General features: G+C 44.8%; 1 protein-coding gene across 1 annotated transcript in view; it reads left to right on the top strand.

The window, feature by feature from the left end:
• PPM1H (protein phosphatase, Mg2+/Mn2+ dependent 1H) overlaps positions 1-27,652 on the top strand; it is a 255,422-nt gene that overhangs the window by 153,885 nt on the left and 73,885 nt on the right. The window contains exon 5 of the mRNA XM_055327916.1: positions 17,036-17,120. Coding sequence (XP_055183891.1) covers positions 17,036-17,120 — 85 coding nt within the window. The remainder of the gene's footprint in view (positions 1-17,035; positions 17,121-27,652) is intronic.

Raw genomic sequence — 27,652 nt, 5'->3', positions numbered from 1 at the left:
AAGTAACTAGTTTGTATAGAGCTGAAGATTTTTCCTTTCTTTTTTTCTTACCTGAAGATTTTTATTTTTTTAAATGCACTAGCCCGTAGTATAAATATTATTGTCTGTACATTCTGCTGTCAAAAATGGGAATGGTATTCCCACTCTTTCATGGAGGCTAAGTGGCTGAGTTTCTCCTTTTGACACTACGAATCCCAATGAAAACGTGAAGTGGTTTATCTGTTGAAAATGATGCTCCTTACTTTGTTGGTGACGTTGTTCCTCTTTTCCTTTACCCTCCCATCCACACTCCGAGAATTCACACTGGTAACTGAACCTTACCAGAGTACGAGGGAGAGCGGGGAATACAGGCCTCATGGCGGAGGCACCTCACATGGATGGAATGATGCCGTTGTCAACACACTTAACCAAACGGTGCCCGTCAGCCCCTGTTTGGCCATCAGTCCCTCCTCTGGGCCTCCCTCCTGGGGTTGCTTTTTCTGATCACCCCCCCTCTCCCTGACATCATTTTCCAGCTGGACCATCACAGCATCCAGTGTTCCTTGCAAACTCTGGAAGAGGAGATTGTTCTCCTTTGACCTCTTTGAGATACTCTTGGGCTTTGGCTAAATCCTTACTGACATCCCAGCCATCTCTCCAGTTAGCTTACCTTGGTCCACCTGCTTCATGGTTCGATGTCCTGGTTTCTCTCTCCCTCTCACTTCTGCTGTTCCTGGAAGAGACTGTCCCATAGGTTTTTAGCTTTTCATGCGCCATCATCTCTTATCCCACTGTCAGTCAGCTTCTCTGAAATTTGGTTGCCCACCCTCTTCTCATCTCCCCTCTCCTTTTTCCTTCTATTTCTTGGTAGATACTCTTCAGTGTCACTAACCCAGCAGTGTCTCTGCATTCCCTGGCCTGGACTTCCTCTTTGTTATGACAGTCTTCTCCTTTACGCATTTATTGTATATACGTTTACCTCTTGAAACTTTTGTAAAAAACAAAAACCCAAGCAAAACTTTCTAGTATTACATAAGCAGCGTATGTCACTTGTGTCATTTTTAAAAGTAAGAATAAATAAGATGAAGAAAAGAGAGGCATATGCCGACCACCCAGGTATGATCCCTTAGTCTTCTACTTGTTGGTACTTCAGGTATTAGGAGGCGCCAATTGCAATCCACCACAAATCTTGTTCAGAACAGACATCCCTGGTTTCCTTCATACATTCTTCAGGGAGCTGGTGGGGCGCCCCTCATCACCACTCTGGCCCTGGCCCTGCTTGTGTGATATTTCCCTATTCACATGTGGCACCACCAGAACTGAGCTGACTTGTGCCCTGTGGAGCTGCTGGCTACCCCCCAATCAAGAGGGCATCCTTAAGCTCTCCCTACCCTTCCCACCCGCAGAGCTGTGGTACGGTGATTCTCTAATGGACTGGAACTCTTTAAATTATGTGGACATTCCAATCATTTTTAATTTTCTTATTTTTATTTATACTACTTTCTATTCTTCGTTGTCAACCAAAAGTATCGATTTGGATCTGAAGTCCAAACGGATACTCTGCCTGCAGCATTTGGACCAAAAAAGGGATGGGAAAGGGTTGGGAATGACATGCTTTACTCTCTTAGAGGACCCAGGCAGACCACCAGTGGTCTGGGCTTACCTTTATTAGCCCTCACAAGTCATTTCCTTATGGGCCTGCTCTAGAATCTTACTCCAGATTGATACCAAGCCACTCCTCCGCAGGTGACCGAATCCGTCGTCTCACTGAAAATCGGACTTGATTTGCCTTGATTTGTCCAATCTCTAGGCACATTTCTTCACTGTACTACCTCCCAGATCCCTAACAGAATTATGACAGCCTCATTTTTGAGAACTTTTGGGCTCAACATGTAATCTGTTGAAGCCAGAGGACTTGATCCCATTTATTGTGGCCAAGTCCCCATATGAAATGATTTCATCTATCTTGGGCTTTATTTTTGGTGGTTTGTTTGTTTGTGCTTTGTTTTTCTCAAGGCGATTTTCCCCTTCTCAGTCTGACAGGTAAAATAGCAATAAAATAGTACTTCTTCTGCTTTGTCATCTGTCAGCATCACACCTTTGCTCTCAAGCAGCCAATTAGCCTCTTCCTCAATTGCCTCCATTTTTCACATATAACTAAGGCCAGTTCTGTTGTCTTCACCATGTTCCATAAATATAAATCTATTCTGAGCTTTAGCTTTGTGAACACTTTTGATAGGTTGGTGGTACTGTCTACCCTTGGCCTTCACATCAAAAGTAATGGCATCTTAAATTAACTCCATACCATTGGTCCAAATGTTTGCAAAATGGCAAAAATGTAAAGTCCAGTATAGACTTCTTCACCTATAAATGTCAGAGAGATCTCCTGTTTGTGCAACGAGTGCCATCAGGGTAGCTGTAGAGGGGCAACAGCATTCTACAGAGGTGCATTAAAACTCAATCTGGTTTTTGGGAAGCCCAGGGAGGAAGAAGAAGCTGCATGATCAAGACCTGGAAACTCTTAATTCTCAAGTCCTATCCTGGACCCTGCCTACCAATCCCAAAAAGGTAAATAAATAAATCTATGGACCGAGGATAAGATAGAGGAGCACATTCTATAAGTAATGAATGTTGGCCATAGGTCCCAGTGCAATCATGCCAAAGTCTTCTCTTGTTGAAGCTCAAGTCTGGTGTAGGGCTTAGGACTGGAGCAGCCTGTGTGCCTCTCTCCCCTGATCCTAGTGATGAGGGAAAGTCATTCCAGAAAGGCAGCAAATACAGAAATAAAACAAGAGCCAGAACAAGAAAACCCTCAAGCGTCCAGTCAGAACCAGCTGAAGGTAGGGTAGCACCGAGTTCTCTTGCCTGGAACACTATTTAGAGAAGAGGCAGGATGGAGAAAGCCAGAGAGCGGGGAACGGGAGAGAGCTTAGCTTTCCTCAAGGCCGCTTCCACCCCCGTGTCCACCCCCTTGATTGCTGCAGTGTTGTGAATGAATGAGTGCATTTCAGGAAAGAAAATGGAGTCAGAGAGAGAGATGCACTATGTGGCTTTTTCCCCAAGAGTCTCAAATTTTACCTGACAAGACTTCTGGGAGTTGGGCACGAGGCTACCAAGAGCGAAGGCTACTGTGTCCCCAGGCTCAGTCAAGGGCATCTATCCCTGGATCTAACTCGCACCTGATAGAAAAGTGAGGCGACATTAAGAGCTCTTCCTTCCCTGGCCCCATTTGAGAATTATTGCACAGATGTCCACTCTCGAAGAACAACAATCCATGTTGATATATAAAAGCTCAGAAAAGTCGTGTAACAAAGAAAGGTGTTTCCCAGACTCTCCAGAGCGTGAATTTTTTGGGTGATTCCTTACCATCATTCATAAGAGTGTTCGTTGCGTGGAGAATACTGTGGAGGCCAACTTCAGTTCATGGACTTATTCTGTGAAGAGTTCACCAGGTAAATGAGGGAATCGGCCTATCTTTGTATGTTCTCACTTCATATTTACACCCACCTTTTCTCTCTACATTCCCTGGAGCACCCGTTTTATTCCATAGTTTTGACTGCCATGTTAATATAACTGTTCCCAAGTGTGTTTTTCTAACGCTGACCTCATTCTTGAGCGCCACACCCACATTTCCAGCTGTGTACTTCCTAGTCCCTCTATCTGGGTATCAGGCACCTGCCCCGAGTTCAGCATGGAAAGTCAAAATGAAGTATCCTCTCGACCACAGTGACTTTTTTCCTTTCTCCCTCTCATTAATAATATCCTCACCCTCCAGTGACGAAGTTGGGAACCCCAGTGGATTTCCGGACCTTCTGTTTCCTTTACCCAGGAGTATGTACTCAAAAATTATGTCCATATGATAAATACAGGTAGAATTTAAAAACTTAATGTATTTTGTCTCTGAGACTTCTATCTATTCCCATGGACATAGTCCAGACTCTCATTTTTCATTTGAACAATTGCAATAGCTTCAGGTAAATTATGGGGTAAGCAGAATTCTTGTAAGGAAAGGGAATTTGGCATGAGAACCTTTTATCTGTCTTTGTCAAGATAAAATCTTAAGTTACAGATATGCTTAGAAAAATGTTAATGAGATTATGGCATTAATATTAATGAACAGGATGGGGTTTTAAAGCTAGTGATCAAGAGAAGTGGGAATGTTCCAGTGGTACTCTATCAATCTCCCTTGTTTGCTGTGGAATTCTGGAGGTACCTGAGCACGTGCCTGGAAATTACAATGGGAAGTCAGTATACCACTCTACCACTAAAGCCTGAGTGAGGCCACCTAAGTCCAATTTGTTTTTTCATTTATACAGTTTCTTACAGTCACAACTGTGGACAGTTATTGTACAGAATAACAAAATGCCAAGTAACGATTTTAGTTTGTCTTGAGATATGCGAGTTTCCTTTAATGATTCAATCAGCATCATTAATAAACTATACTGAAGCAAAAAACCCAAAACCAAAAAAATTCCAAACTAAAAGTCTTTTGCACATAAACTCATCTAACCTGAAGAAAGTGGTATGGCCCCATTTTTCAAAGGGAGGAAATGCAGTCACAGAGTGGCTGATTTTCCCAGCATAGCTAGTTCATAGCTTGAACTAGACTTTGGACTCCAAGCCCTGGGTTACTTTCCACTACCTTTCCACTGGCTCCCCAAACCTAACTGACAGTCACGTTCAGTGTATGGGAGATGGGCTTCCCAAGCCTCTGCTGTGTAAGGAACTGACATGGGGTAACTGTGAGCAAGTAGAACCAGAGAGGCCTTACAGGGAAGGCATCTAGCCTCTGTCCTAACCACGGGCCACCAGTAAGCCCACCTGCCCTGTGAGGTGGAGTCATGCATCTTAATTTTGAATAGGGTCGATGGCAACAAGGGTGCCCCATTTATTTACACAGTATAGGTTGTAGGACCTTCTCAATACATTACATAGTGTAGAATGAATTGTTCACGGATCTGACTTTATCCTTACAGAGCCGATGCAGTTCTTAATTTATAGCACCATAAAGAAAAACAGTGAAGGATGCCTCAAGACTCTTGGCAGGCAAATATAGACAAAGCTCCCTCATGTCCTTTTGAATTCCAGGACTGGAGACTCATGGGCTTCGATCAGTGCATAACATGAAGATCTGAAAGCCCCTTTTCCTGTTTCCAACCGTAGAATCTTACTGATTTGATTTAAATAGAATTTCCTCTTGTTTGCTTTATTCTGAGCATGAAGAACTGGTCACCCACCATTCTTTGAATAAAACCATTTCAAATTATGTGAAGGAGAGTATGATCAAATCATTTCTCATTCTTTCCTTCAGGCTGAAATACCACAGTTGCTTTAATTTCCTTCAAAGCATCTATTTTCCACCCCCTTGAGTTGTTTTTATTTCTCTTCTTGGGATTCTGTTCATTTGCTCCATTGCATTGCCTTTTTTAAGCGAAGAGGTCAGAACTGGACACAGCTCTAACCTGAGTGTGACTAATGCAGAGCATTTTGTAAGAAAGAGATTGCTTCCCGGACTCTACATGTCCTACCTGCCTTGGCACTGGAACAGTGAGCTATTGTTGTCATCATTTATTTTTAAAAAAGGAAAGGGGATCCATCCTACTCCAAAAGTGACTACAACGGAGAAAAAAAATACATGCCTTTGGTGGCCTCACCCAGTCTCTAGCTACTTGCTATGGGGAGAAAAAAAAATGTGCTCATTTTGAGGCTTGAGAAGTGTTTATATACATTTGTACTGGGGGGCTGTCCATTGCTGTTGATTATAGGTACTGACCCTGCACTTGAGAAGGATCATGTATATATACACCCTCTGATGCAAATGGAAAAAAGAACCATCAAATGTCCGACATGGGCTCTGAAATCCAAGCACAGAGGCAAAACTTTTCCAGCATAGTGTTTTTTAAAACTGTAAAATTAGAAATGACTGTGGGATTTTTCAGAAATAAGTTTAGTTTGAATCCTGTGGTCCTTGAAGAGAAAATTTTAAAACCCACCATCGGCAGCGTAAAATGGTGTAGCCACTTTGGAAAACCAATTGGCAGTTCCTCAAAAAATTAAACAGAGTTACACTGTGACTCAGCAGTTCCACTCCTAGGCATGTAGCCAAGAGAATTAAAAGGATAATCCCACAAAAACTTGTAAATGAATGTTCATAGCAGTGTTAATCACAATAGCCAGGGTGGAAACCAACCAAATGTCTATCAGCTGACAAAGGGATAGACAAAATGTGGTCTATCTATACAGTGGAATAGTCATTTAGCCACAGAAAGGAATACAGTACTAATGCATGCCACAAGGACAAACCTTGACAACGTTATGTTAAGAGAAAGAAACTAGGCACGAGAGGCTGTATATTCTGATCCCATTAATATGACGTATCCAGAATAGGCAAATCTGTAGGAACAAAGTAGATTAGTGGTTGCCAGGGGTTGAGGGGAGGTGGGGGAGTGGGGAGTGACTGCTAATGGGTGCTAGTAGGGTAAGAGGTTCTTTCTGATGTGATGAGAATGTTCTGGAATTGGTTACAGTGATGGTTGAACAACCTGGTGAATTTACTAAAAATCACAGAATTGCACTCTAATTCGATGGATCTTATGAAATGTGGATTATAGTTTTTTAAAAAAACAGAACAAATAGTCCCATTTATAAATTCATTTATAAATTGACCCCTTGTCATTTTTTTTTCCTTTTTAGAAATAATAAGCAGGGATCCCTGGGTGGCACAGCGGTTTAGCGCCTGCCTTTGGCCCAGGGTGCAATCCTGGAGACCCGGGATCAAATCCCACATCAGGCTCCCGGTGCATGGAGCCTGCTTCTCCCTCTGCCTGTGTCTCTTCCTCTCTCTCTGTGTGACTATCATAAATAAATAAAAATTAAAAAAAAAAAGAAATAATAAGCACCTCAGAAAGTTCTCTTTAATGACTATGAGGCTTTTACTTGGGAAAACGTGCTAGTGCCTTGGGTTTCTTGAATGTCGGTAGTAAAGCAAGATGTTCACACACAGTGGCAGAATAAGGACATTGAGAAACTCTTCTGGGCAGTAGGAGTAGCGACTGGGCTGCTTGTGAGAAACCGGGGGCATCCGACTCATTTATTGCTCAGCGAATGGTCACTTATTTGTGCTGCTGCTTAACGATCGGTATTTTTTTTCTCTCCTGTCCATTTTTTTTTTTTGTGAATATTTTTGCTGAGAAACTGAACCGTGTGCTTGAGCCTCTGTTAGACGAATCATCAGTATTTGCAGCCTTTTTCTGTAGCGTCCATTCTGGAAACGGAATGGCTAGAAGCACACCCCAACTAATTCCAGGCTTGTGGGATTATTATTTTCCCCCCTTCAGCTACTTTCTGGCACCTCTAATTAGCCTCGACAGCCTGACTGTCCTTGACGGTGGTGGCCCCTGCCTGTCCCATCAGCTACCCTGCTTTCTTTCCCATCGACACATTTCTGATACTTTTGAAGGAGACAGACACTTCTGCTGCATCTGAACAGGACTCCCAAGGTCTGATGCTTTTTGACAAAATGGGTACCTCCTCCCTGTACTTGGGAATTGATATACACTGTCACAAAGGGTTTTCCGAATGGTTTCTCTTTGTCACCTTGGATCAGATTTTCTCCTCCATCCTGGAAATGTGCAGTTTAATGTTGCGTTTCGAATCACTTTCAGCTGAAAAAGTGTGTAATGGAATCAGGGCATCCCATGAATACCCTTAGCAGCGTGGAAGATGCCTTTTGTTTGCAGCTCGGCGCTCCAAGGGGACTGGTGACAACAGTGGAATTACATTGGGGGGCTTGCTCGATAATGGGTTCCTTGTCCTTTATGATTTAAGAGATGCCCTAAGGATGACTTCTCCCATCCCGGCACTTCGGAATTGGTTTATATTTATTAGAATCTGAACTCTGGCGGTTGCTACCTCCTGAGAAGAAAAGCAGTAACTGTACCAGTTTGTCCCTATTTCTCAGCCCCACGTACCTAAGGCTTATTTTCAGAATCGTTTAAATTTAGTTTTGAAAGGTGCCTGCGAATGGATTTGGTCCCATCTCTTCTTTTTATAGGCAAGGACACCAAGGCCCGGAGCCCAAGACGGGCATGAGGTGGAGGCTGGCACCTACAGATTCTGATTCCCAGGACGGTCCCAGCTTCCCGCCATACCACGTGGCCCCACTGCCACTGCTGATGCCCCTATGTGTGCATCCCTCCAACGCCATGGACTTCTCAGATGTGGGAGAGGGGTCAGCAATCAGCCACCGCCCCAGTATTTGTCATTTAGTGCTTTGGCTTTCACAGGATCACCTCCTGGGCAAACTGTCAGAACTTACAACAACCCGAGAGGCTAGGTGCATGTGCCATTCAGTTAGCCGTAGTTGATAACACACATGGGGCGTCCGTGCTGCAGGGCTCACCGACCTCTCAACCACGAGAGATTGGAACGAAGCTTCTGTGCTATTGGGACTCTTCCAGACGTGGGCCTCGGAGCCCTTTCTTTGCTGGCCTGCTGTTCCCAAGGCCCAGGGAGAGCAAGATGAGGTAACTTAGTGTCCACTCTGGCTCCAGGAGTGAGCCTGACCCCTAACTTTTGGTTTGCTTGGAAGACTTTTCATGGCTCTTATTTCATGGAAACTGGACTGCTGGACACCGTTACCTGCTTTCTAAGTGCAGCAGCCCGGCAATTTTGTATTTTTTTTCCATTTCTGCCCTGCAGAGTGTGCCGGTGTTCAGCTTAGAGGTGTGTGGGTGTGTGTGCACGTGTGTGCGCCTGCATATATGTGTACTCACGTATGGGTACATATATATAAAGTCTGTATTTATAAATATAAGCCTGTATGTATATATACATTTTTCCCCCACTCTTCGAGCCGCTTGCATAAAGCCTTCAATTGGGGCTATTTCATATTTATTAGTTGTCCTCCTACCATGTCTCCATGGCATCTGTTTGCAAAATCACTTACCTATGAGTTTGGGGGTTTTGATGGGCTTTGAGGCCAGAGGTTTTTACCTTGGGGAGGTAATCTCCCTGCCTGGCACAGCATGAGCTCTTAGGCTTCCTGAGGGTTTCAGAAAGGGAGTGCTGACCAGGTTTCCTGCACCTGCCCTGCGATTCTCCAAACGTCATCTTCTTCTTAAAGTCATTTTTAAACAATGTTTTTATTTTATTTTTTATTTTTTTTAAAGATTTTATTTATTCGTTCATAAGACACACACACAGAGAGAGAGAGAGGCAGAGACACAGGCAGAGGCAGAAGCAGGCTCCATGCAGGGAGCCCGACGTGGGACTCGATCCCGGGTCTCCAGGATCACACCCTGGCCCGAAGGCGGTGCTGAACCACTGAGCCACCCGGGCTGCCCGGGTTTAAAAACAATGTTTTTAAATGTCTTAAAGACATCTTGGGGCTTAACCAGTTCTTATTTTTATAACAAAAGCCAGCCACTGGTTCCTCAGTTAGCGGCTCCTGACATGGCTACAGGATCCCTCTACAGTCATCCCTGAGCTCTGTGACCTCGACGTGCGACTGGGCCACTGGGCAGGGGTCTGTGGACCAGTGCTTGAGACATACGGGTTCACTAAAATTGGTAGTGGAACAAAGATGAATCTGTAGGACTTTAGGTCTTCTCTGAATATGTGGCCAAATCTGGGCAAACCAATTCCTCTTCAAACTTGACAAAAAGAACATCCATCCCCCGTAGCCGTCAAATAACGAAAAGCTATGTGAAGAAACGTGAACTCTCCCACTCGCGTGCCCCTCCTCCTGCTTGATCAAACTCGTGTACACTGCTGAGCAGCCAGGGGTCCTGGTGGGCCAGTGAGGGCCTGAGCCAGATGGAAGGTAGCAGTCCACCTTGATTCACTTCCTGTGAACCTGCAGGCAAGAGGCAAAGAAAAAGCAAAGGGCCAGCTTCCCCGTGTTCCATTTCCACCCTCCCACCCCCGAAGGGCACCTGCACCGGCGAGGGTCCGTTGACAGGGAGCACAGACAGGAGGGAATCTTCTTACTGCTAAGGAGCTCTGGACAAAAGGCCTCTGCCTCTTAAACCAGGGGACGGGTCGTCGGGGGTGGGGGTGGAAAGGGGAGAGATTCTAGGCCAAAAAGCCCTTAGTGAGAATGAAGAGGACTGCCTTTGTATTGCCCCCACCCCCACCCCTGCTATGGCCCTGAGGGAGCACACCTGGCTTGGGCCTGGGGTCGCAGTCCTCCTATATGGTGTATCTGTGTATGGCTTTCCTTTTTCAAAAATGGGATTATACTGCATATTACTCAGAAACTTGCTTTTCTCACTTAGCAATCCATCATGGATATTTCTAGGTCAAGAAACATACTTAACACTCTCTCTCTCTCTCTCTCTCTTTTTAATGACCATATAATACCTTATGGATTACAAACCAATCTATTCAGTATCTCGCCTTTTGATAGACATTGAGACTGTTTCCGATCTTTGCTGCTACGAAGAATGTCAAGCATGATTTCTTGTTTGTATGTCCGAGGCTTCTGAGTTTTCTATGTTTTTAGGTGGTAGTCCCAAAAGTAGGAGGACTGGACCGTCAACCGCATCATTATAATAGATTTAAAAGGTATAACGGTTTACGCTCCCATTAATTATGAGATTGGCCTTTTTTCTTGCCCTATGAGAACTACTACCCGTTGTTAATTTTTTTGAACAAACGTTTGCCAATCTGATGAGCAAAAGTTATATGTTATTTTTACTTTAATTTGCATTTTCCTGGACTAGTGAGATCGAGCATCTTTTCATGTGTTTATTGAACATTTGCATTTTCCCTTCTGTCAGTTGCCTAATCATATCTTTTACCCATTTTTTTTTCCATTTGCTTGTTTGTCAGATGTCTCTTGGAGAGTGTCAATCTTGCTTCTGAGGTGGGATTTCACAGGAGTTGGTGTGATCTCCTTAAGAGAAGTTGTGAAATCGAGCGAATATTTGAAACGAGCATCTCATTTGACCCCTTATTTTTCTCTTGACCGGTTAATGATTTGACTCACTTGGGAGACGCAATGTAGGTTTTTTTGACGCCAAATTGTGATATTAGAGGATAGAAGTAGCAAGGTTTTCAAGAAATTGCTCTCTGAACTCAAAATTCTCATCAGCAATAAATTGCTTTTATCCTCTCTTGTGGCTTATGTTTGGGGAGGGTGGGAGGCCATTTGAGAAACAATGAATGTCTTTGCTTTACCTTCTCTTCTCCCATCCTTGCAGTTGACTCCTAAGACCATCTTAGACCAACTACCATTCACCTTAGTACAAATCAGGCTCCATCTTTTACGCTGGGCAAGAAATTCAAGTATGCAGATTTCATTTTTAGTCTCTGTGAACGAAAGGCTAGCCTTAACTTGGGGGAATATGCTCAGGAGCCACCTTTCTGGGGTAAGGGATATCAAGTAGGAAGTGGTGGCCAGTTGATTAAATTGCCCCAAGCCTAGGAACCTCCTCACTTTATCTCTGGCTAATCTCTGAGTAAGTAAATGGAATGACATCCAAAATCTGACCGTAGTCCTATCGACAGGTCCAGATCCGAAGGCCCAGCCGAAAGACCAGGGCGTATGCCTAATTCTCCTTGCTTCTTACTGCTGCCACAGCTTTTTTCGGTTTTGTTTTAAATAATTTTCCTTTGGAAAAACAGCTCATAAAATAACAAAGTAGAAGATATGAAGTACACAAGAATCCCATGATGACAGAATGTAGCTTGAAAGCATTTCTCTAGTTTATTGGTTGTTTAGTGCAAGATTTTTCAGCCTTCACACGCACTCTATTCCCTTTGAAACCCATTCCCTCTCATTGCCCCACTCCAGATTGGAGACCAGCGCTGACACATTGATCCCAAGATCAGAGGGATGAAAGAGCGAAAGATCAAAAAGAAGCCAGGAAGCACATAGGAAGAGGCATCATGATTTAGGGACTGGAAAGTCTGACTGCCAAACATGCTGTCATCTTTAATCCATGGGTGTCTCATAAAGGAAGAACTTGGTAGTTCAAACAGAAATGAAGACTGTTCTGTACATAGATGGATTTGATATAAAGATCTGTTTAAGAAAGTAATTAGCTAGGGTTAGCCCAGCAGCGAATATTGGAATTGAATGCTGGTACCTCGTCACTGTGTGTGAATTTGAAATTTAAAAAAAACGAGGGTAAACACAGTGGTGGCTGCTGCCTTGGCTGTGTCCCCTCTCTCCTGCCCACTAAGGACAAGGGTTCTGCCTCAGTTGCCTAAATCTCTCAAGTCACTTTGTTAGTGGCGACTTAGCCAGAATGACATCCTTTTACATTCATTGACTTTTTATAAAACCAATGAAAGGCGTGCAGGTGTTTGAGGGTCCAGACTCTTTACAGTTAAACAATTACAGGTAGTAATGTTGTTACTAGGAAAAGTTTTATTCGAGGCCTTCACTCTGGGTGCATCTGTTCATCCACCCAAGTGTAGCTCGCTCACTCTTTATCCATATAGTCATTTATCCATCAGCAGTTACTGTGTGTCTGTCACAGGCCGGGCGTTGTGCGCTGGAGATTCAGAGATAAGGATTCAGGCTCTGGCTGGAAAATATCCTCAGGGAGTTAGAGAAGCCATGGGAGCAGTGGTGAGGGTTGGTAAGGGCACTGCTGTGCAACACCATGGTATCACAGGGGCCTCACAGGTAACCCAGGAAGACAAGAGAAGGCACTCTCCGGGGGGGCTGACGGCCTTGTCACTAGGAATAGCTTGTCCAGAGGAAAGGAGAGGGAGATGTTCAAGAATAACAAAAGTGAGGCGAAAGCCAGAAATAGAGGCAAAACACAGATAACAATGGATTTTGGAAATGCTGGGGAGCCATGAGGGAGCTTTCAAAAGGGAATATGACTTGGTGAGAGTCACACTTTATTTTTTTATTTTTTATTTTTTATTATTATTTTTTATGAGAGTCACACTTTAAAATCACCGTGGTGGGGCACCTGGGGGCTCAGGCTTAAGCATCTGCCTTCGGCTCAGGTCACAAATCTAGGGTCCTGGGTCAGAGTCCCCACATCCGGCTCTCTGCTCAGTGGGGAGTCGGCTTCTCCCTCTCCCTCTGCTCCCCCTACTTGTGCTCTCTCTCTCTCTCTCTGCGTCAAATAAATAAATAAAATCTTTTAAAAATTAAGATAAAAAATCCACCGTGGTGATCATGTACAGAGTCAGAGGAGGACAGAAGTGGGAGCAGCAGAGAACTCCTGAGTCATGTGGACAAGCTCTGATGGGGACTTGAACCAAGGCACAAAATGGTGAGAATCAAAGAAAGGAACAGATTCACATGCTGTTGAAGAAGTAGAATTTATAGGGTGTGGTGCCTTTTTGGATGGTAGGGTGAGAAACAGGAGCAGTCTGAGAAGGTTCCCTGGTGTAGGATAGGTGGGAAGGAGTGCTTTTCCCTGAGATGGAGAATGCTAGAAGGACAGATCTGGGGAGGGGGGTAGATAAGATCATTAATTAAGTTTGAAACATGCTGAATCTCAGATGATGGTGATTATTCATGTGGAGATATCTGTCGGCGGTTGACTGCCCCAGGCTGGAGCACAGCAGAGATGTATGGGCTGGAAAGGATATTTGGAGTCCTTGGTATATGTAGTTGTTGAAGCCATTTATTCATTTAGAAAATATTAAGGGCGTAGAGTAGGACCAGCTTCATGGATGTGCAATTTATGGGTCACACAGGCCTCACTCTTGGAAGGGCCCCGCGTTGAGTCTAAAGCTTTGTTGTCACCATCTTAAAATTCTCATTAATTTCTAAACAAGAGGCCTTGCATTTTTATTTGGCACTGGGCCCTGGAAATTAGGTACCCAGTCCTGCTTATCGTACCTTGGCCCTGTGTATAGTAGCTACAGGGCTACAATGTTGACTAAGGCAGCCATGGTTCTCGCCTTAAGAACTCACAGGCAAGGATGTTAAGCCATCAATAGCAAGATGGGATGTGTTCTATATTAAGAGTGCCAGGCTAAAGGAGCATGTGGGGGAGGCTGCTAAAGCTAATCTTGGAGCTTAAGGAGTTAGGACATGAGACTCCCCGGGAAGAAGAGTAGAGAGACAAGATGGTAGCCCACAACACCAAAGGAAGCATAGAGAAGGGAGCCTCCAGGACATAGGGAATCTAGGAGGAGGAGTGTCCCAGAAGCCAGGATCAGGAGAGTGTTAAATGATGCCAAGCAGACTAGGAATGAAGTCATATCCAGTGGATATAGTAACAAAGAGGCCATTGGGTGATTCTTGACACGGTTGGATAGAGAGGGGGGCAAGAATGAATTTACTTTAAGGGATCAGTGGGAGGTGGGAAAGTACAGCCCCTAACTGTAGATTATTATCTTAATAGGAAAGAAAAGAAAACAGGCCCTGAAAGGTGGGTTTTGGATTAGGAGAGTATCCTTTTTGTTTGGTTGGTTGGTTTGGTTTGGTTTTAAACAAAGTGTTTTGAGCATAGGTCGGAACTATGGGCAGAGAGCCATAGGAAGGAGAAGTTGAGGATACAGAGGGGGAATAACTGACAGAGGGAAGCCCTGAAGTGGGGAGTGATGGATGGACTTACCCTGGTCAGGAAGAGAAGAGAACAAGGTAGCAGAGGGAGCAGGTGAATTTCTAGGTGAGGACCCCTCTTGGCTCTCCGAAGTCAACGTCACTTCACTTACCCACGTGAGCATCCGCTGCCTCTCGCTTCCTGCCTCAATTTCAAGGGGAAAGCATCTCCTGAGTTACCTCTTCTCATATTCAACAAATATTTATGGAGCTCCTGCTGTGTGGCAGGCTAAGCATTTGGAATAGAAGAGCAAACTAATAAGACAAGGCCCTGATCTCACACGTAGGTCCCACAAGTGGATCTTCCACGGCTTGATGGTGCAGTGTTGGCTCCTCCCCGCACACCCTCCTCCTCTGTGGTCTCTAACACTGTCTTCTATCCTCCCTACCTTCTTCCTTGGACTCATTTTCTTCCGCTTCCCTCCGAGATAGCCAGCGTTCCTAGTTGGAGCTTAGAAGCTGGAATTCAGGGACCATGTAGAAAAGGGGAAGGAGTTAAAACTAGCTTTAAGCAGAATTTTGAAATAGAAGGTTGCCTTTGGAATTTATTGCCTAATGGCTTTTGACCTTATTCCCCTGGTTCTCAGAGCCCTTCTTGCTACTTTGAAATTAAGCTCTAACCTAAAACTTCCTCTGAAGCTCTCTCTCTCCATCCTCCATCAAAACCCTACTCCCTTATTCTGGAGTTAGTTGTACCTGATAAGTTAGGACAGAGACCATTTGAATGAACACACTGATCTGTGAAAGGTGGGTATCACCTTTCTTGGGAGGGGGGATTGCATGTTACAAGTGACACTGGATTTTTAAGAAGGAGCTTTTAATCTGTCCTATTTTGGGCATCATAATAAAAGAAACAATGTGAATATTACATCTTCTTCCCAGTCAGCTTCCCTCAAGTTTTCCATTTTCTCATAGCTTCCACTGGTTTCTTTTAGACCCATTAATTCTCTAAAGCCCCTGTGACTTTTTGTTGCCATCTCCTCCCTTACCTGCCCTCCCACCAGTTTCTATGAGACCAGCAACTGGGCACAGGGTTAGGGCTTGGGGGAGAGGTTGGGACAACTGCAGCTACTTATAGGGACTGCTTCTGAGTTGGAGATCACCTCTGTGGTGGGGAGGGGTGCCTGGGGCCTCCTGCACAAAGAATGCAGCTGACCCTGGAGTCAGTGAGGCATCCACCCAGAGCTGAGCTCATCGAGTATAGGCGTTTCCTATTCTCCTGGCTTTTCACAGAGAAGTGTGTTGGGTTCCAGGCCTCTGGCTCTCTGGTACCTGAGAGCTCTTGGGTTCCTGTAGAATGCATTTTGCAAGCCACTTCACCAGTTGATAACTAGAAAGTGGTTGTCATGAACCACTTCAGAACAAGAAGATCTAGGAATAGGAGGCTCCGTCTGGCATAGGCCTAGGGAAGGTCGCTCCATAGTTATCAATGCTGTGGTGTCTCCCTTAAGTATCTCCTTTGGGGAACTGTTCTCTCAAGTCCTGGAGTCAGTAGTAGCTCTTGGGCACATTTTTTGGAAGTGTGTGAATTTCCTAACCATCAGGATGAGATGAGAGGCTTTTTTTTTTTTTCCTGGACCCAGGATAGTACCCTAGAAACTCAGGAGTCTAAGTCAGGTGTTCACAGATGGTAACATGCCTATGAATCACCTGGGGATCTTATTACAATGAAGATTCTGATACAGTAAGTCTGAGATGGAACCCGAGAGTCTGCATTTCTAATAAGATCCCAGGTGAGGCCAGTGCCACTGGCCCACAGACACTAAGAGTAACAAGGATCTGGAGCTCTCTATTACATTAAACACTAGCCACTTGTGGCTTCTTAAGGATAAATTCATTAAAATTAAGTGAAACTAAAAATTCAGTTTCTCAGCTGCACTAAGCATAATTTAGAGGCTTGTTACCCACACGTGGCTAGTGGCTGCCGTATTAGATTACACAGATTAAAATATTTCCTTTATCATGGAGAGGTCTATTGGAGAGCACTAGTCTAGAGTAAGCCTTAATTTGCGTCATTCACTTATTCATCCATTTATTCACTGAGCACCTGTTATGTGCCAAGTAGGATGGTTGGTGCTGGGCATTAACAGATGGTTCTGGTAAGCCAACTGGAATGTAATATTCTAAAAGTAAAGATACCTGTAATATGGTGAGGGAGCTATAGTTGGTAACAGTGAATGTTACCATGTAGGTTAGAGGAAAAGGTACCCCTTGGGCATTTCATGTGTGGGTTGTTTTTTTGTTTTTTGTTTTCTTTTATTTTTAAGATTTTATTGAGAGGGAGAGAGCATGCACGCGCAAGTGTGTGCGAGTCAGAGGAGAGGGAGAATCATACACAGACCCTGCGCTGAGTGCAGAGCCTGATGCAAGGCTCGATCCCATGACCCTGAGATCACAACCTGAGCCAAAATCAGGAGTCTGAACCGATTGAGCCCCACAGGCTCGGTATGTTCTGAACCAGGCTACGGAGTGATCATAGAATTGAGGTACTTACAAGACTGGCTACTGACAATACCCTTTTTACCATTTCAGGGCCATAATCATCAGAAACGGAGAAATCATCCCCATGTCTTCAGAATTTACCCCCGAGACTGAGCGCCAGCGACTTCAGTACCTGGTAAGAGTCCTGTCGGTTTGGCAGAGCGCCGTGGCGTCGGGGATGGTGTCGGAGCTGTTCTGGAGGAACGTGTAGCTATTGACATGGGAGCAGGCTCACGGCAATCAAACGACATATGGTATTAACTCCCCCACACACACCTTCTGGATCACACATCCTGGCTCCGTGTGTGACGACACACTCCACCTCCGTGAATTTATTATTATTGCGGCTGTTTCTCTCCCATCTGTAACCAATCGAAGACACGATGTGCTCTGTTTCTTTTAATGGGTTGGTATGTACAATATGAAGTGCATGTTGAGTAACACAGATACCTTTCTTCCTTGGCCTGCTACTCACTCTAACTGAAAATGGGGGCTCAGGCCTGAGGAGCATGGCAGCCCGCGATCGTGCTGGCAGCCCCCCCAACTTCACACACAGATATGAAGTCTCAAGGGCCCTTTGGGAAAGATGCAGGTGTCAGAAAATCTGTTTCTATCCTGAAAATAAGTTCTCCGTGTAGATCACCCTCTTTGGAGTGAAATTTTGAGTGGGCTAGAGGAGGGCTGTTTGGTTTTTCAGATCTTGAGCATTTTTGCTTCGCCTAGAGATTTGAGTTTTCTGGAAAAGAGAATACACTTCCCTGCCCTCAAATTCTGGAGCTAGGGCATTTGGCTTAGAATCTCAATTCAGTGATGGTGGCAATCATGCCAGGTTACTTTAGACATCTTTGGGGACTAACAGCTTGAATCGTAGTTATATGGATGAAATATTTTCATGCCAACTGGTTTTCTTTTAAGACAAGATAGCTAGACTAGCGATCCTCTGCTCTTAGGGAAAAATTGATCCGACTGACTCCAAAAGGACTTTGCTCCTGTCTTTGAATTTCGGTGTGTGTGAACAGCCAGGGTTTGATTATTTTGGCCGATTTAGAAAGTGGCTGTGCACTTCCCCTCAATTCCCATGTCTGTTTAGTTGGTTTTGCTCAATATCCAAGCTGTGTTGCTCTGGTGCATAATGACAGCAGGAATCCAAACCCGGTGTAAAAACGTCTCTCCACTCTTCTACCAACTGTTGTTCTCTACCCTTTCTGCTGTTTCTTTTTCAAGTGAATAACCTTGCAGCCACTCCTGGGAAGTCCAGGCTTCAGAGCTCTCACTCCTTTTGGCAGAGGCAGGGCGAGCGGTCCTGCGGCAGCCACAAAAGATCCCTGTTCCAGTCTCAGCTCTGTAACTTGCTGGCTGGGTAACTTTGTGCGAGTCTCTTAACCTTTCCAGGCCTCGGCGTGTCAGTCACGCAGTGGGAAGCTAGACTGGGGGGTCACCACCAAGGACCTTCCAAGTAGAGTTCATGACAACTGCCTTCCTTGTCACCTGTCTGGCTTGTTCTAAACCCGTCTTCTGCAAAGCCACCCAAGTGATCTGATCATGGACTGTCACCCCCCTACCTAAAATCGTTTGGCTCCTCACAGTGTACAGAATGCAGGCCCCACCACTCAGCAGACCCAGAATCAGGGTCCCCATCCACCTCCCCTGCATCATTTCCCTGTTGCCCCTACCAATGCTACCACGCCTCTCAGCTGCAAGCAGAGAACCACCTTCCATTTCTGGGGCAACCTTGATCTCCCCGACTTCCATGCCTTTGGACATATGCTCACCTGGATGGCCCTTCCCTGTCCTCTGCCATCCTTTGAGACCCCAGCATAAATGTCTCTTCCTCTAGGAAGCAACTGCTATCCCCCCCGGCCCCGCCAGGGCTGGGTGTCTGTCCCCCGTGCTCCCATGGAGGAAATGCCCTGTAGAAGCCTGAGGCATGGCTCTGAGCCCGTACTATTGCTCTGCTGGTTGCCGTCTCCCTCTCCCCTTCCAGACTGAGTCCTGGAGGCAGGCTCCGTGCCCTAGTCCCTTCCTGTTGCCAGTACCCAGCACAGAGGAGATACTGAATCGGGATTTGTTGACTAACTGAAGGAAAGAACCAATATTTGTATTGACATCTGGATCATTCCCACACAGCATTCTCCCCTCTGCCGTCCCCTGAACCCTGTCACAGCCTTTCTGTGCCTCAGCCACACCCTGTCTTCATCACCTTTGGTGATGAACTTTGGTGAAAACTATGCCCTATTTTCCTGCTCAAGGCAATGGCAAACAGCAGGCTGACTTTTTTTTTTTTTTGAAATAGTTTCACATCTTCATGTTACAGGAATGGTACAGAGAGCTCAAAACACTAACTTTTAGGGAGGGATGGCGATGCTGACGTTTTATCAGTCTCCTAAATATTTCAGTGGTTGGAGTGAGATGCGTGTTGCCTCTGATCTCAGCTTCGTCATGTAGGTGTCTGTGATTTCTACAAGGCCCCTCACTGATCCCAGCTTCGTCACCAGTAACGGGCATAGAAAGCCTTAGAAGACAGGGGTAAGGATTAAGTAGAAATTCTATGCAGACTCCTTTTGTGCACAGAGCAGTCATTTGATTATTGTTTGATGAATCAGCCTTGCCGCTTCAAATCCCCCTGGTCTGCTGCAAACCGCAGTGATTCTTCTTCCTTATTTTTAATTTGAGACTCCCTCCTTCTGCTCCTAAGACTGATGTATATTTCCGTGTCACTCTGGAACAATCAGGGTGTACCCCCTTAGCCCACAGAACTGAGCCTAACAGCTGAATTTCTGAAAGGTAAGAAAGCCGTCCCCATTCTTCTTAATCCTTACTCCTAAATCACATGGGTTTCTCGTATAACTACTCTCTCCCGACCGCAGGAGAGGAAACGATCAGAACGTAAAATATCCTGGTTGTCCAGCTTCCTCTTCTGTCAGGAATCTAGAAATGGAGGCTCTGAAGTGAACAAATCCGGTAATAATAATAATAATGGTCTCATGACCTGCGATGCAAATCCTTGTGGGGAAGTTTTTGAGAGAATTAGGGGACTCAGCGTAAAATAACCTTGTGGTGAAGCCTTTTTGGTAAAGTATTTGAGAGAGTTAGGCTAATAGCGTAGAGTATTAAAAATCGTATCAATTGTGAGAGGAAGACAGTAGTGTGATGACTTGTCGCAGCCCAGCCCAGCGCAGCCCAGGCGGGAGCTGTGTGGCTCCAAGCCCCGCACACCACGTCTCCAAAGCTCTCCTAAGTGAAATGTGTAGGATCCCTCCCGAGAGAGATCCACTGTAGGTTCTGAGATCAAAATGAAAAGCAACCCCATGGTAGTATAAAACACAGTATATATCTCAAAATTTTAAGTGCATCTAATCCTATCAGCTCATTTTTTTTTTTGGAAGATCAGTTCCCTTGAACTAATAATGAAGCACTTCGGTGCCCTGGGGATTGTTGTCCGTTCTGTGTGATCTGAATGAGTCCGTACACCACTGGACAGTTGACAGTTTAGTCCTTATTCTTAGGTCAAATTAAACTTTCTCTTTATGATGTGTGAAGAAACACTTATGATAGACTCACTATAAAACTTCCAGGTCCTGGGATCCCTGGGTGGCTCAGCGGTTTGGCGCCTGCCTTTGGCCCAGGGCACGATCCTGGAGTCCCGGGATCGAGTCCCACATCGGGCTCCTGGCATGGAGCCTCCTTCTCCCTCTGCCTGTGTCTCTGCCTCTCTCTCTCTCTCTCTCTCTCTCTCTCTCTCTCTCTCTCTCTCTCATAAACAAATAAATAAATAAATCTTAAAAAAAAAAAACAAAAAACTTCCAGGTCCTTAGAGACTTGACTTGAGCTTGTGTCTGCAATCCGACTCGTAGAAACGGTTAACGGTTTTCCTGGCAGTGGGGAGGATTGAGAGCCCGTTGTACGTGAGCAGTCTCGATCCGCACGGACAGGGAATGTTCTTGGTATGCACGCCCTGGACGTTTGGGGATTACAGACCTGGAAGCGGATTACGAGATGATGGATGTGGCAGGCATGTTAATTTTGTTTGGTCTTGCAGCCTGCCCTCCGAGGGCCCTTCCTGCAGCTCTCTGGTAATGTGAACTTTGTTCCATAGATTCTTGGACAGGGTGATTAATCAAACAGGCTTGAGGGTTTGACGTGTTCACACGGAACGCGACAGGTGTGTGATGAAGGGGTCAGGGGCTGCGGACCCCTGCCCCAGCAGCCGGGGAGAGCTGCTGCCCTACAGCCATGAATAAGCCTTGCCCTTCTGTCACTGTGCCTTTTAAAGCATTTTTTTTTTAATGTTTCCGGGATGATTGAAATAAAATATTTAAGGAGGTCCAGCAAGCTAAACAGAATGTTCGGATGGAGTCAGGGTGCAGAGAGGAGGGAAAGCAGTCCGGGCATGGACGTATCTCAGCGGGATTTACTGCTTTGCTGCTGTGGCCTCCAGAAAGCCACCCCCATCTTTGCTTCAGGTGACAGCCAGAAATGGATCTCCCTCAGGGGGACCTCTGTAGCCCCCAAGGTGGGAGAGTGACGGCTCCCCCTCCCTTCTGCCTAGACATATTTATAAACTCTGATTTGATTACATTAAGATGTGCTGGTATCATCAAACCTTCAAGTAATGCACTTCTGTCCTTGTAGATAATCCAACTCTGCAGCTGTTTTTCATCAAGGGCAATGTACAGAAGAGATGAAAGTGGGTTTCAGATACACATTTGATAACGTACAAGTGCAACACCAGCTGAGGTGACTTCTTGTGGTGTCCTTGAAACTACCCCCAGCCTTCTACGCCGAGTGTGATTCTGTTTGCATGGTATTTCCCTGGTGCCGGGTTTGGAAAGGTTTCAAGGTGGACAGTGTTGCACCTCTTGGCTTTTCAGATTTGTCATGCTCAAAAGTTAGCTCCCAAGAAGTATATTCCTTAACTCTGAACCTGCTTTTAAAACAGGATGCCAGGGCATCCCTGGGTGGCTCAGCGGTTTAGCGCCTGCCTTTGGCCCAGGGCGCAATCCTGAAGTCCCGGGATCGAGTCCCACGTCAGGCTCCCCACATGGAGCCTGCTTCTCCCTCTGCCTGTGTCTCTGCCTCTCTCTCTCTCTCTCTCTCTCTCTCTCTCTGTCTATTGTGAATAAATAAATAAAATCTTTTAAAAATATATAAATAAATAATAAAACAGGATGCCGTAGGGCTCCTGAGTGGCCCAACCCATTAAGCATCTGCCTTCAGCTCAGGTCGTGATCTCCCATTAAGCATCTTCTTCAACTCAGGGTCCTGGCATTGAGCCCTGGGTCAGGCCCCCTGCTCAGCGAGGAAGGAGCCTGCTTCTCCCTCTCTCACTCTGCCTGCCGCTCCCTTTGCTTGCTCGCCCTCTCTCTCTCCCTGTTTCAAATAAATAAATAGTCTTTAAAAATAAAAAAAAAATTAAATGGATGTTTTGTTTATTCCAGTTTGGGAGGACTCAGAGGCTTGGTTTTGAGGTATTATTCCAAACCCACTGTGCGGACCTAAGAAAATGAATTCCGCACAGCTAAACAAAACCATGAGAATGTATCCCTAATTCCTTTAATTCTTAAAAAAGCTCAGTCTTTCTGCACAGTTGCTACACACATACAGTCTTTAGGCTCTCTAAAGCCCCTATCTCTTGCAACATTCTGAATAAAAAGTTGGACACATAAAGCCAGAGCCATCTGTCCATAGGGTCCCTTAAAAATTGATCTTAGTGTAAAGAAGCAAGACAGTGTCATGCATCCTTTAAAAATGTTACAGTTAAATATGCTCTGAAAGAGGTGTGTAGGGACACCTGGGTGGCTCAGCAGTTGAGCGTCTGCCTTTGGCTCAGAACATGATCCTGGAGACCCAGGATCAAGTCCCACATCGGGGGTCCCCGCAGGGAGCCTACTTCTCCCTCTGCCTGTGTCTCTGCCTGTGTGTGTGTGTGTGTGTGTGTGTGTGTGTGTCTCACGAATAAGTAAATAAAATCTTAAAAAAAAAAAAAAGAGGTACGTAGCAGTCACTGAAGTTTACCAGGGCAAAAGTTAGCTGTGCATAAAGAGCTTTCTCTGTTTCAGTTGCTTCATTGGTGAAATCAGGTAATTACAGGAGCCTCCCGTGATTGGTATGAGGACTAATGAGTTAATATTTATAATGTGCTTACAGTAGTGCCTAGATCAGAGGCAAAAATAAAATCTCTTAGTTTCAAATCTAACTGTACATGAAGAACTTTTGTATGGCCGTCCTGCCATTGGGACTACTTCTGTGGCCTTTTATAAAATTTATAAATTCCATTTGCATATGCAAAGGGATTGAAGATATGCAGGCACATTCTTTTTGCTGACATGAGTTGTTCTCTCTTCAAATGAATTCCTTTCCCAGATTTTTACTTGGGAGGAAAAAGCATTAAGCATATGAATATGGAAACTTTATAAGTTTTATGTAAATGAATACTTTTTACCCCTTATTCTATACATTAAACTGTTGTAGAGTTGACAAATCTAGGCAATTTTGTTTAATATATCCATTTGCATACCAGTTTCCATGTGGCTCCTTTATCATAAGCTATAAGTCTTACAATTTTAGAGTTATTTTAGGGGCATGCTTTTCTCTGGTTGATCAGTACAGTCCCATGTAGAAATTTAAATGTGAATCTTTCTTGACATCCATGTAAGCCAGACAATTTTATCAATATTCAATTTTATAATGGCATATATACATAAGCTTGGTTCCTGTTACTTTGGGATTTTAAAGGATAAATTAAGACAGAGAATTCTTTATGAAAGACTCCAACACATACATATTTAGATCTCAGCCATTTAACATTTTTCCCTTCACTTTTGTTTAGCCTGAACCAAAATATTCTATTTCTGCACTGTAAGTCAGGCAGCCAGCCTTGGCTCTGGAGGAGCCATCTCGTTTGACCCACAGTGTGACCATCAGTGACTTGGCTGATGTTAGTTTTGTTTGTTTGTTTGTTTGTTTGTTTTTAAGGATTTTATTTATTGATTCATGAGAGATGCAGAGAGAGAGGCAGAGACACAGGCAGAGGGAGAACCAGGCTCCCCACAAGGAGCGCTATGAGGGACTCGATCCCAGGACCCCGGGGTCACACCCTGAGCCGAAGGCAGATGCTCAGCCACAGAGCCACCCAGGTGCCCCTTGGCTGATGTTATTAATTTCATTTCATTCATGACTTTCTACCATGGAAAATCATCTTGAAATGTAAAGCTTCCAGTCCTCCCCTCATAATCTGACAAGCTTTTCCCCTTCTAAGGGCAAGAGAGAGGAGAGATTACTCAGGGTTTGTTGTTTTCCTTGTTTTAGGATTTGTGTTAAACACTGAAAATCCTCATTTTGATAACGTCCTTTCAAATACTGAGAGGTCTGGACATTTAAAAAATTAGCTCATATCAAAATTTTCTAGGGGCACCTGGGTGGCTCAGTCGGTGGGGTGTCTGCTTTACTGTGTGTATATTGTACTCCGTCAAAAAGTTTTTTACCAGAAATACTTGCACTTTATTGAACTGGCTGTTCCCTTTTCAGAAGGAGCCTTCTCTGGGGCTCTGCAGGAGCCCACACTGAGCGGGCTGGACAGGCCCCCAGGAAGGCACCCTGTTGCCACCCGTCGGTTCTCTCTCTAGGGCAGCTGCAAACCCCCTCTACTCCCATGCTGCCTCACACTTCCTCGCCTCTGCTCTTGCTGCTCTGGCCCCGGACGCCTTCCATGCCCAGCTTTTCAGATTCTCTCTGACCCACCCAGTGAGCACCCCACTCTATCCCATAGCCCCTGGGGATAGCTCCATTTCTGCCCATAAGCCTTCCTCAGTGTCCCCCACTAGTATATGAGCTCTGAACAAAGGAACCTCGTTTTTTGTTCTTTGAATCTCCCACCCCCAATACCTGGCATACACAGGAGCTCATGTGTTCATGGCATGCATTCCTTTGGCTGGATACCCCCAAACCTGGGATAATCCTCTCCTTGGCTGGTGCTACTCACTGGCAAGGTAACCACAAGACAGCAGAAGGAAATTTTATTAAAAGAAGTAAGCAAGGTGTGTTTCCCAGCAGGCGATTTTGAGTGACCTCAGGGCTCACTCCCTGAGTGTCCACAGGAAGCGTGGTGCTCCGTCTTCTCTCGTTAACCCTTCATACATACCACTCTCTGGTCCTGGGTTCTGGCTTACACTCGCTGGTCTCACCCTGCCCTGCCAAGGCATCAGAGCTCTCATGTAGCCCTGGAGGGTGGAGCTCAGACGCGTGTGCTCCCAAGTGAGGCAGACCTGGGTTCAGGTTACCCACCCACTCTGCTCTAATGGGAGGCTTCCTAGAAGGTTCTACAAGACGTCTCTCCTTCAGACTTGTCCCCTCCTATTATGGCTGTATCCCTCTGTGACCCAGATTCCCACTGGGATGCTGTGGCTGTGTTTCTTCACAGTAAGTCCTTACTTCTGTCCCCTTGCAACTAGTTTCTGCCCAAGACTAGAGGGGAAAGCATCCAGAAGACCCCTGATCCTCCTTCCCCATCTCTGGTGCTGCTGCCGCTTGGCACAGCAGGTTACTCCAGCATCATTCCCTAGATGAGCTGTCCTTGGCTCCGGCCAAGCATAACCAGGCCTAGAAGTTTATTCTCCTTAGCTGTCCAGACACTAAGTGGCAAGGATATGTCCTACCCTATTTCTAGCAAACCTGTGCTCTCCAGAGTCCTAAAGGACTTTGGTTTTGTCGCGGCGGTGGTTACCAAGCTTTCCTTCCAGGGGTCATTTGTAGCAATGCATGAACTCCACTGTACCTCCATCCCCTCCCCTCCCCTAGGAGCATTCTGTTACGCTGCCTTGTGGGAGAGCCTCAAATTGTAGGATAAATTTGAGCTATAAAAAGTGCTCCTTTTTTTTTTACATGGAGCAGGCCAGCACACTTTAAATTGGATTTTAGTATAAAATACATTTCTAGGTTTCCAGTCAGCATGCTTATTAAGTAGAGAAGAGACATGACATTATTTAAATGTTCTTAGGAATGTGAAGTATCATGAGGTTTTAAATGGTATAACTGCACCCACACACGTGTGGTTTTATAAGAAGGTATCTATTGAATTATAAAAAGTTTAAATCTGAAATACGGTAATATGTGTCCAAGATTGTTTTTATGTGCCATAGACCGGAGTTGCAATTTATTCAAAAAATGGAAAGCTATGTTGTATTGTTTTATAAAGTTTAATTACCAAACATAATTGTGTAAAGCAGGTCAGAATGTTTTGTTGTCATTCTTCCAGCAAATACTTACTTGGAGTCTTCACCTGGGGTCTGGTGTATAGCTAAGGTTTAAAAATAATGAATGTATTTAAGTGTGGCCAGTACTACTTGCATCGCCATGCAGATGTTTTAACATACATATGTCCAAATACCATCATCATAGAGAAAAAACTAAAATATATCCAGCATGTCAGAAAAACAGAGAATTAGGGAGAGTGTCCAGAATTTTTATTTTGTAGGGATCTTAATGTATTCTTGTTCTCTTGTCCTGGATTTTTATCCCATTAGGGCCCACATTTTTAATAGGCCAACATCCCTATGAAATGTCCCTTAGAAAAGGACAGTAGTCCTCTATACCTATTTATGAGCTGCCCAGGTATGAGCAGTAGAGTAAAACATGCCAGAATTATCTGAGAACCTTGTAAGTTTGGAGTCAAGAAATCATTGGACTTTGTTGCTGAGAGGAACCTAACAAGTTCTTAAACCTACATTTTACGGTCTTTACACTTTGGGTATTTTGCTTCCATTGAATTCAAAGTAAAATCACTTTCAAGACTCAAGATTCCAGAATGCTGATGTGAGTGATGCCTCTGGTGGGACAGGCCAGCTCTAACGAAGTAACACTAACCAGTTGTGTTACTTGAATGTTGCACAACCTCTGAGAAGTTTTTCTGAGTTGCCTAGTTGTGGCCCACTCTGTTTCTGAGAATAAAATGTCTCTGCTGAGGAAAGCAGTGGGCTTCAGCGTCACCTGCATTGGAGCTTGGTTGGCCCTTCCCAGTGATGTTAGCTCTCCCTCAAATTATTGGAATAACAAGGGACAGTGAAGCTCCTCTCAACAATTTTCTGAATAGGTTTTAGAACTTTAAAAACTAGGTTCTGTTATTTGGGACTACATCAAAATAAAAAGCTGCACAGGGAAGGAAACAGCAAAACCAAAAGGCAACCTACAGAATAGGAGAAGATGTTTGCAAGTGATGTATCCAGTAAAGGGTTAATATCCAAAATATATAAAGAACTTCTACAAGTCAACACCCCCCAAAAAAACAAATAATCCAATTAAAAAATGGACAGAAGACACAAACAGACGTTTTCGCCAAAGAAGACATACAGATCACCAACAGACAAATGAAAAGATGCTCAACATCAGTCATCATCAGGGAAATGCAAATCAACACTACAATGAGATACCACCTCACGCTGTCAGAATGACTAAAATCAACAACACAAAGAAGAACAAGTATTGGTGAGGATGTAGAGAACCCTTTTCCACTGTTGGTGGGGATGCTGACTGGTGCAGCCACTCTGGAAAACAGTATGGAGGTTCTTCAAAATTAAAAATAGAGCTACCCCGTGACCCAGTAATCACACTACTGGGTATTTACCCAAAGAATACAAGAACACTAAGTCAGAGGAATAGATGCACCTCTATGGA

Source organism: Nyctereutes procyonoides, unplaced genomic scaffold (genome assembly GCF_905146905.1).
Source record: "Nyctereutes procyonoides isolate TBG_1078 unplaced genomic scaffold, NYPRO_anot_genome, whole genome shotgun sequence".
In the NCBI taxonomy this organism is placed as follows: Eukaryota; Metazoa; Chordata; class Mammalia; order Carnivora; family Canidae; genus Nyctereutes; species Nyctereutes procyonoides.
The sequence above is the reverse complement of the archived record's forward strand: the minus strand, read 5'-3'. Positions and strand labels throughout refer to the sequence as shown.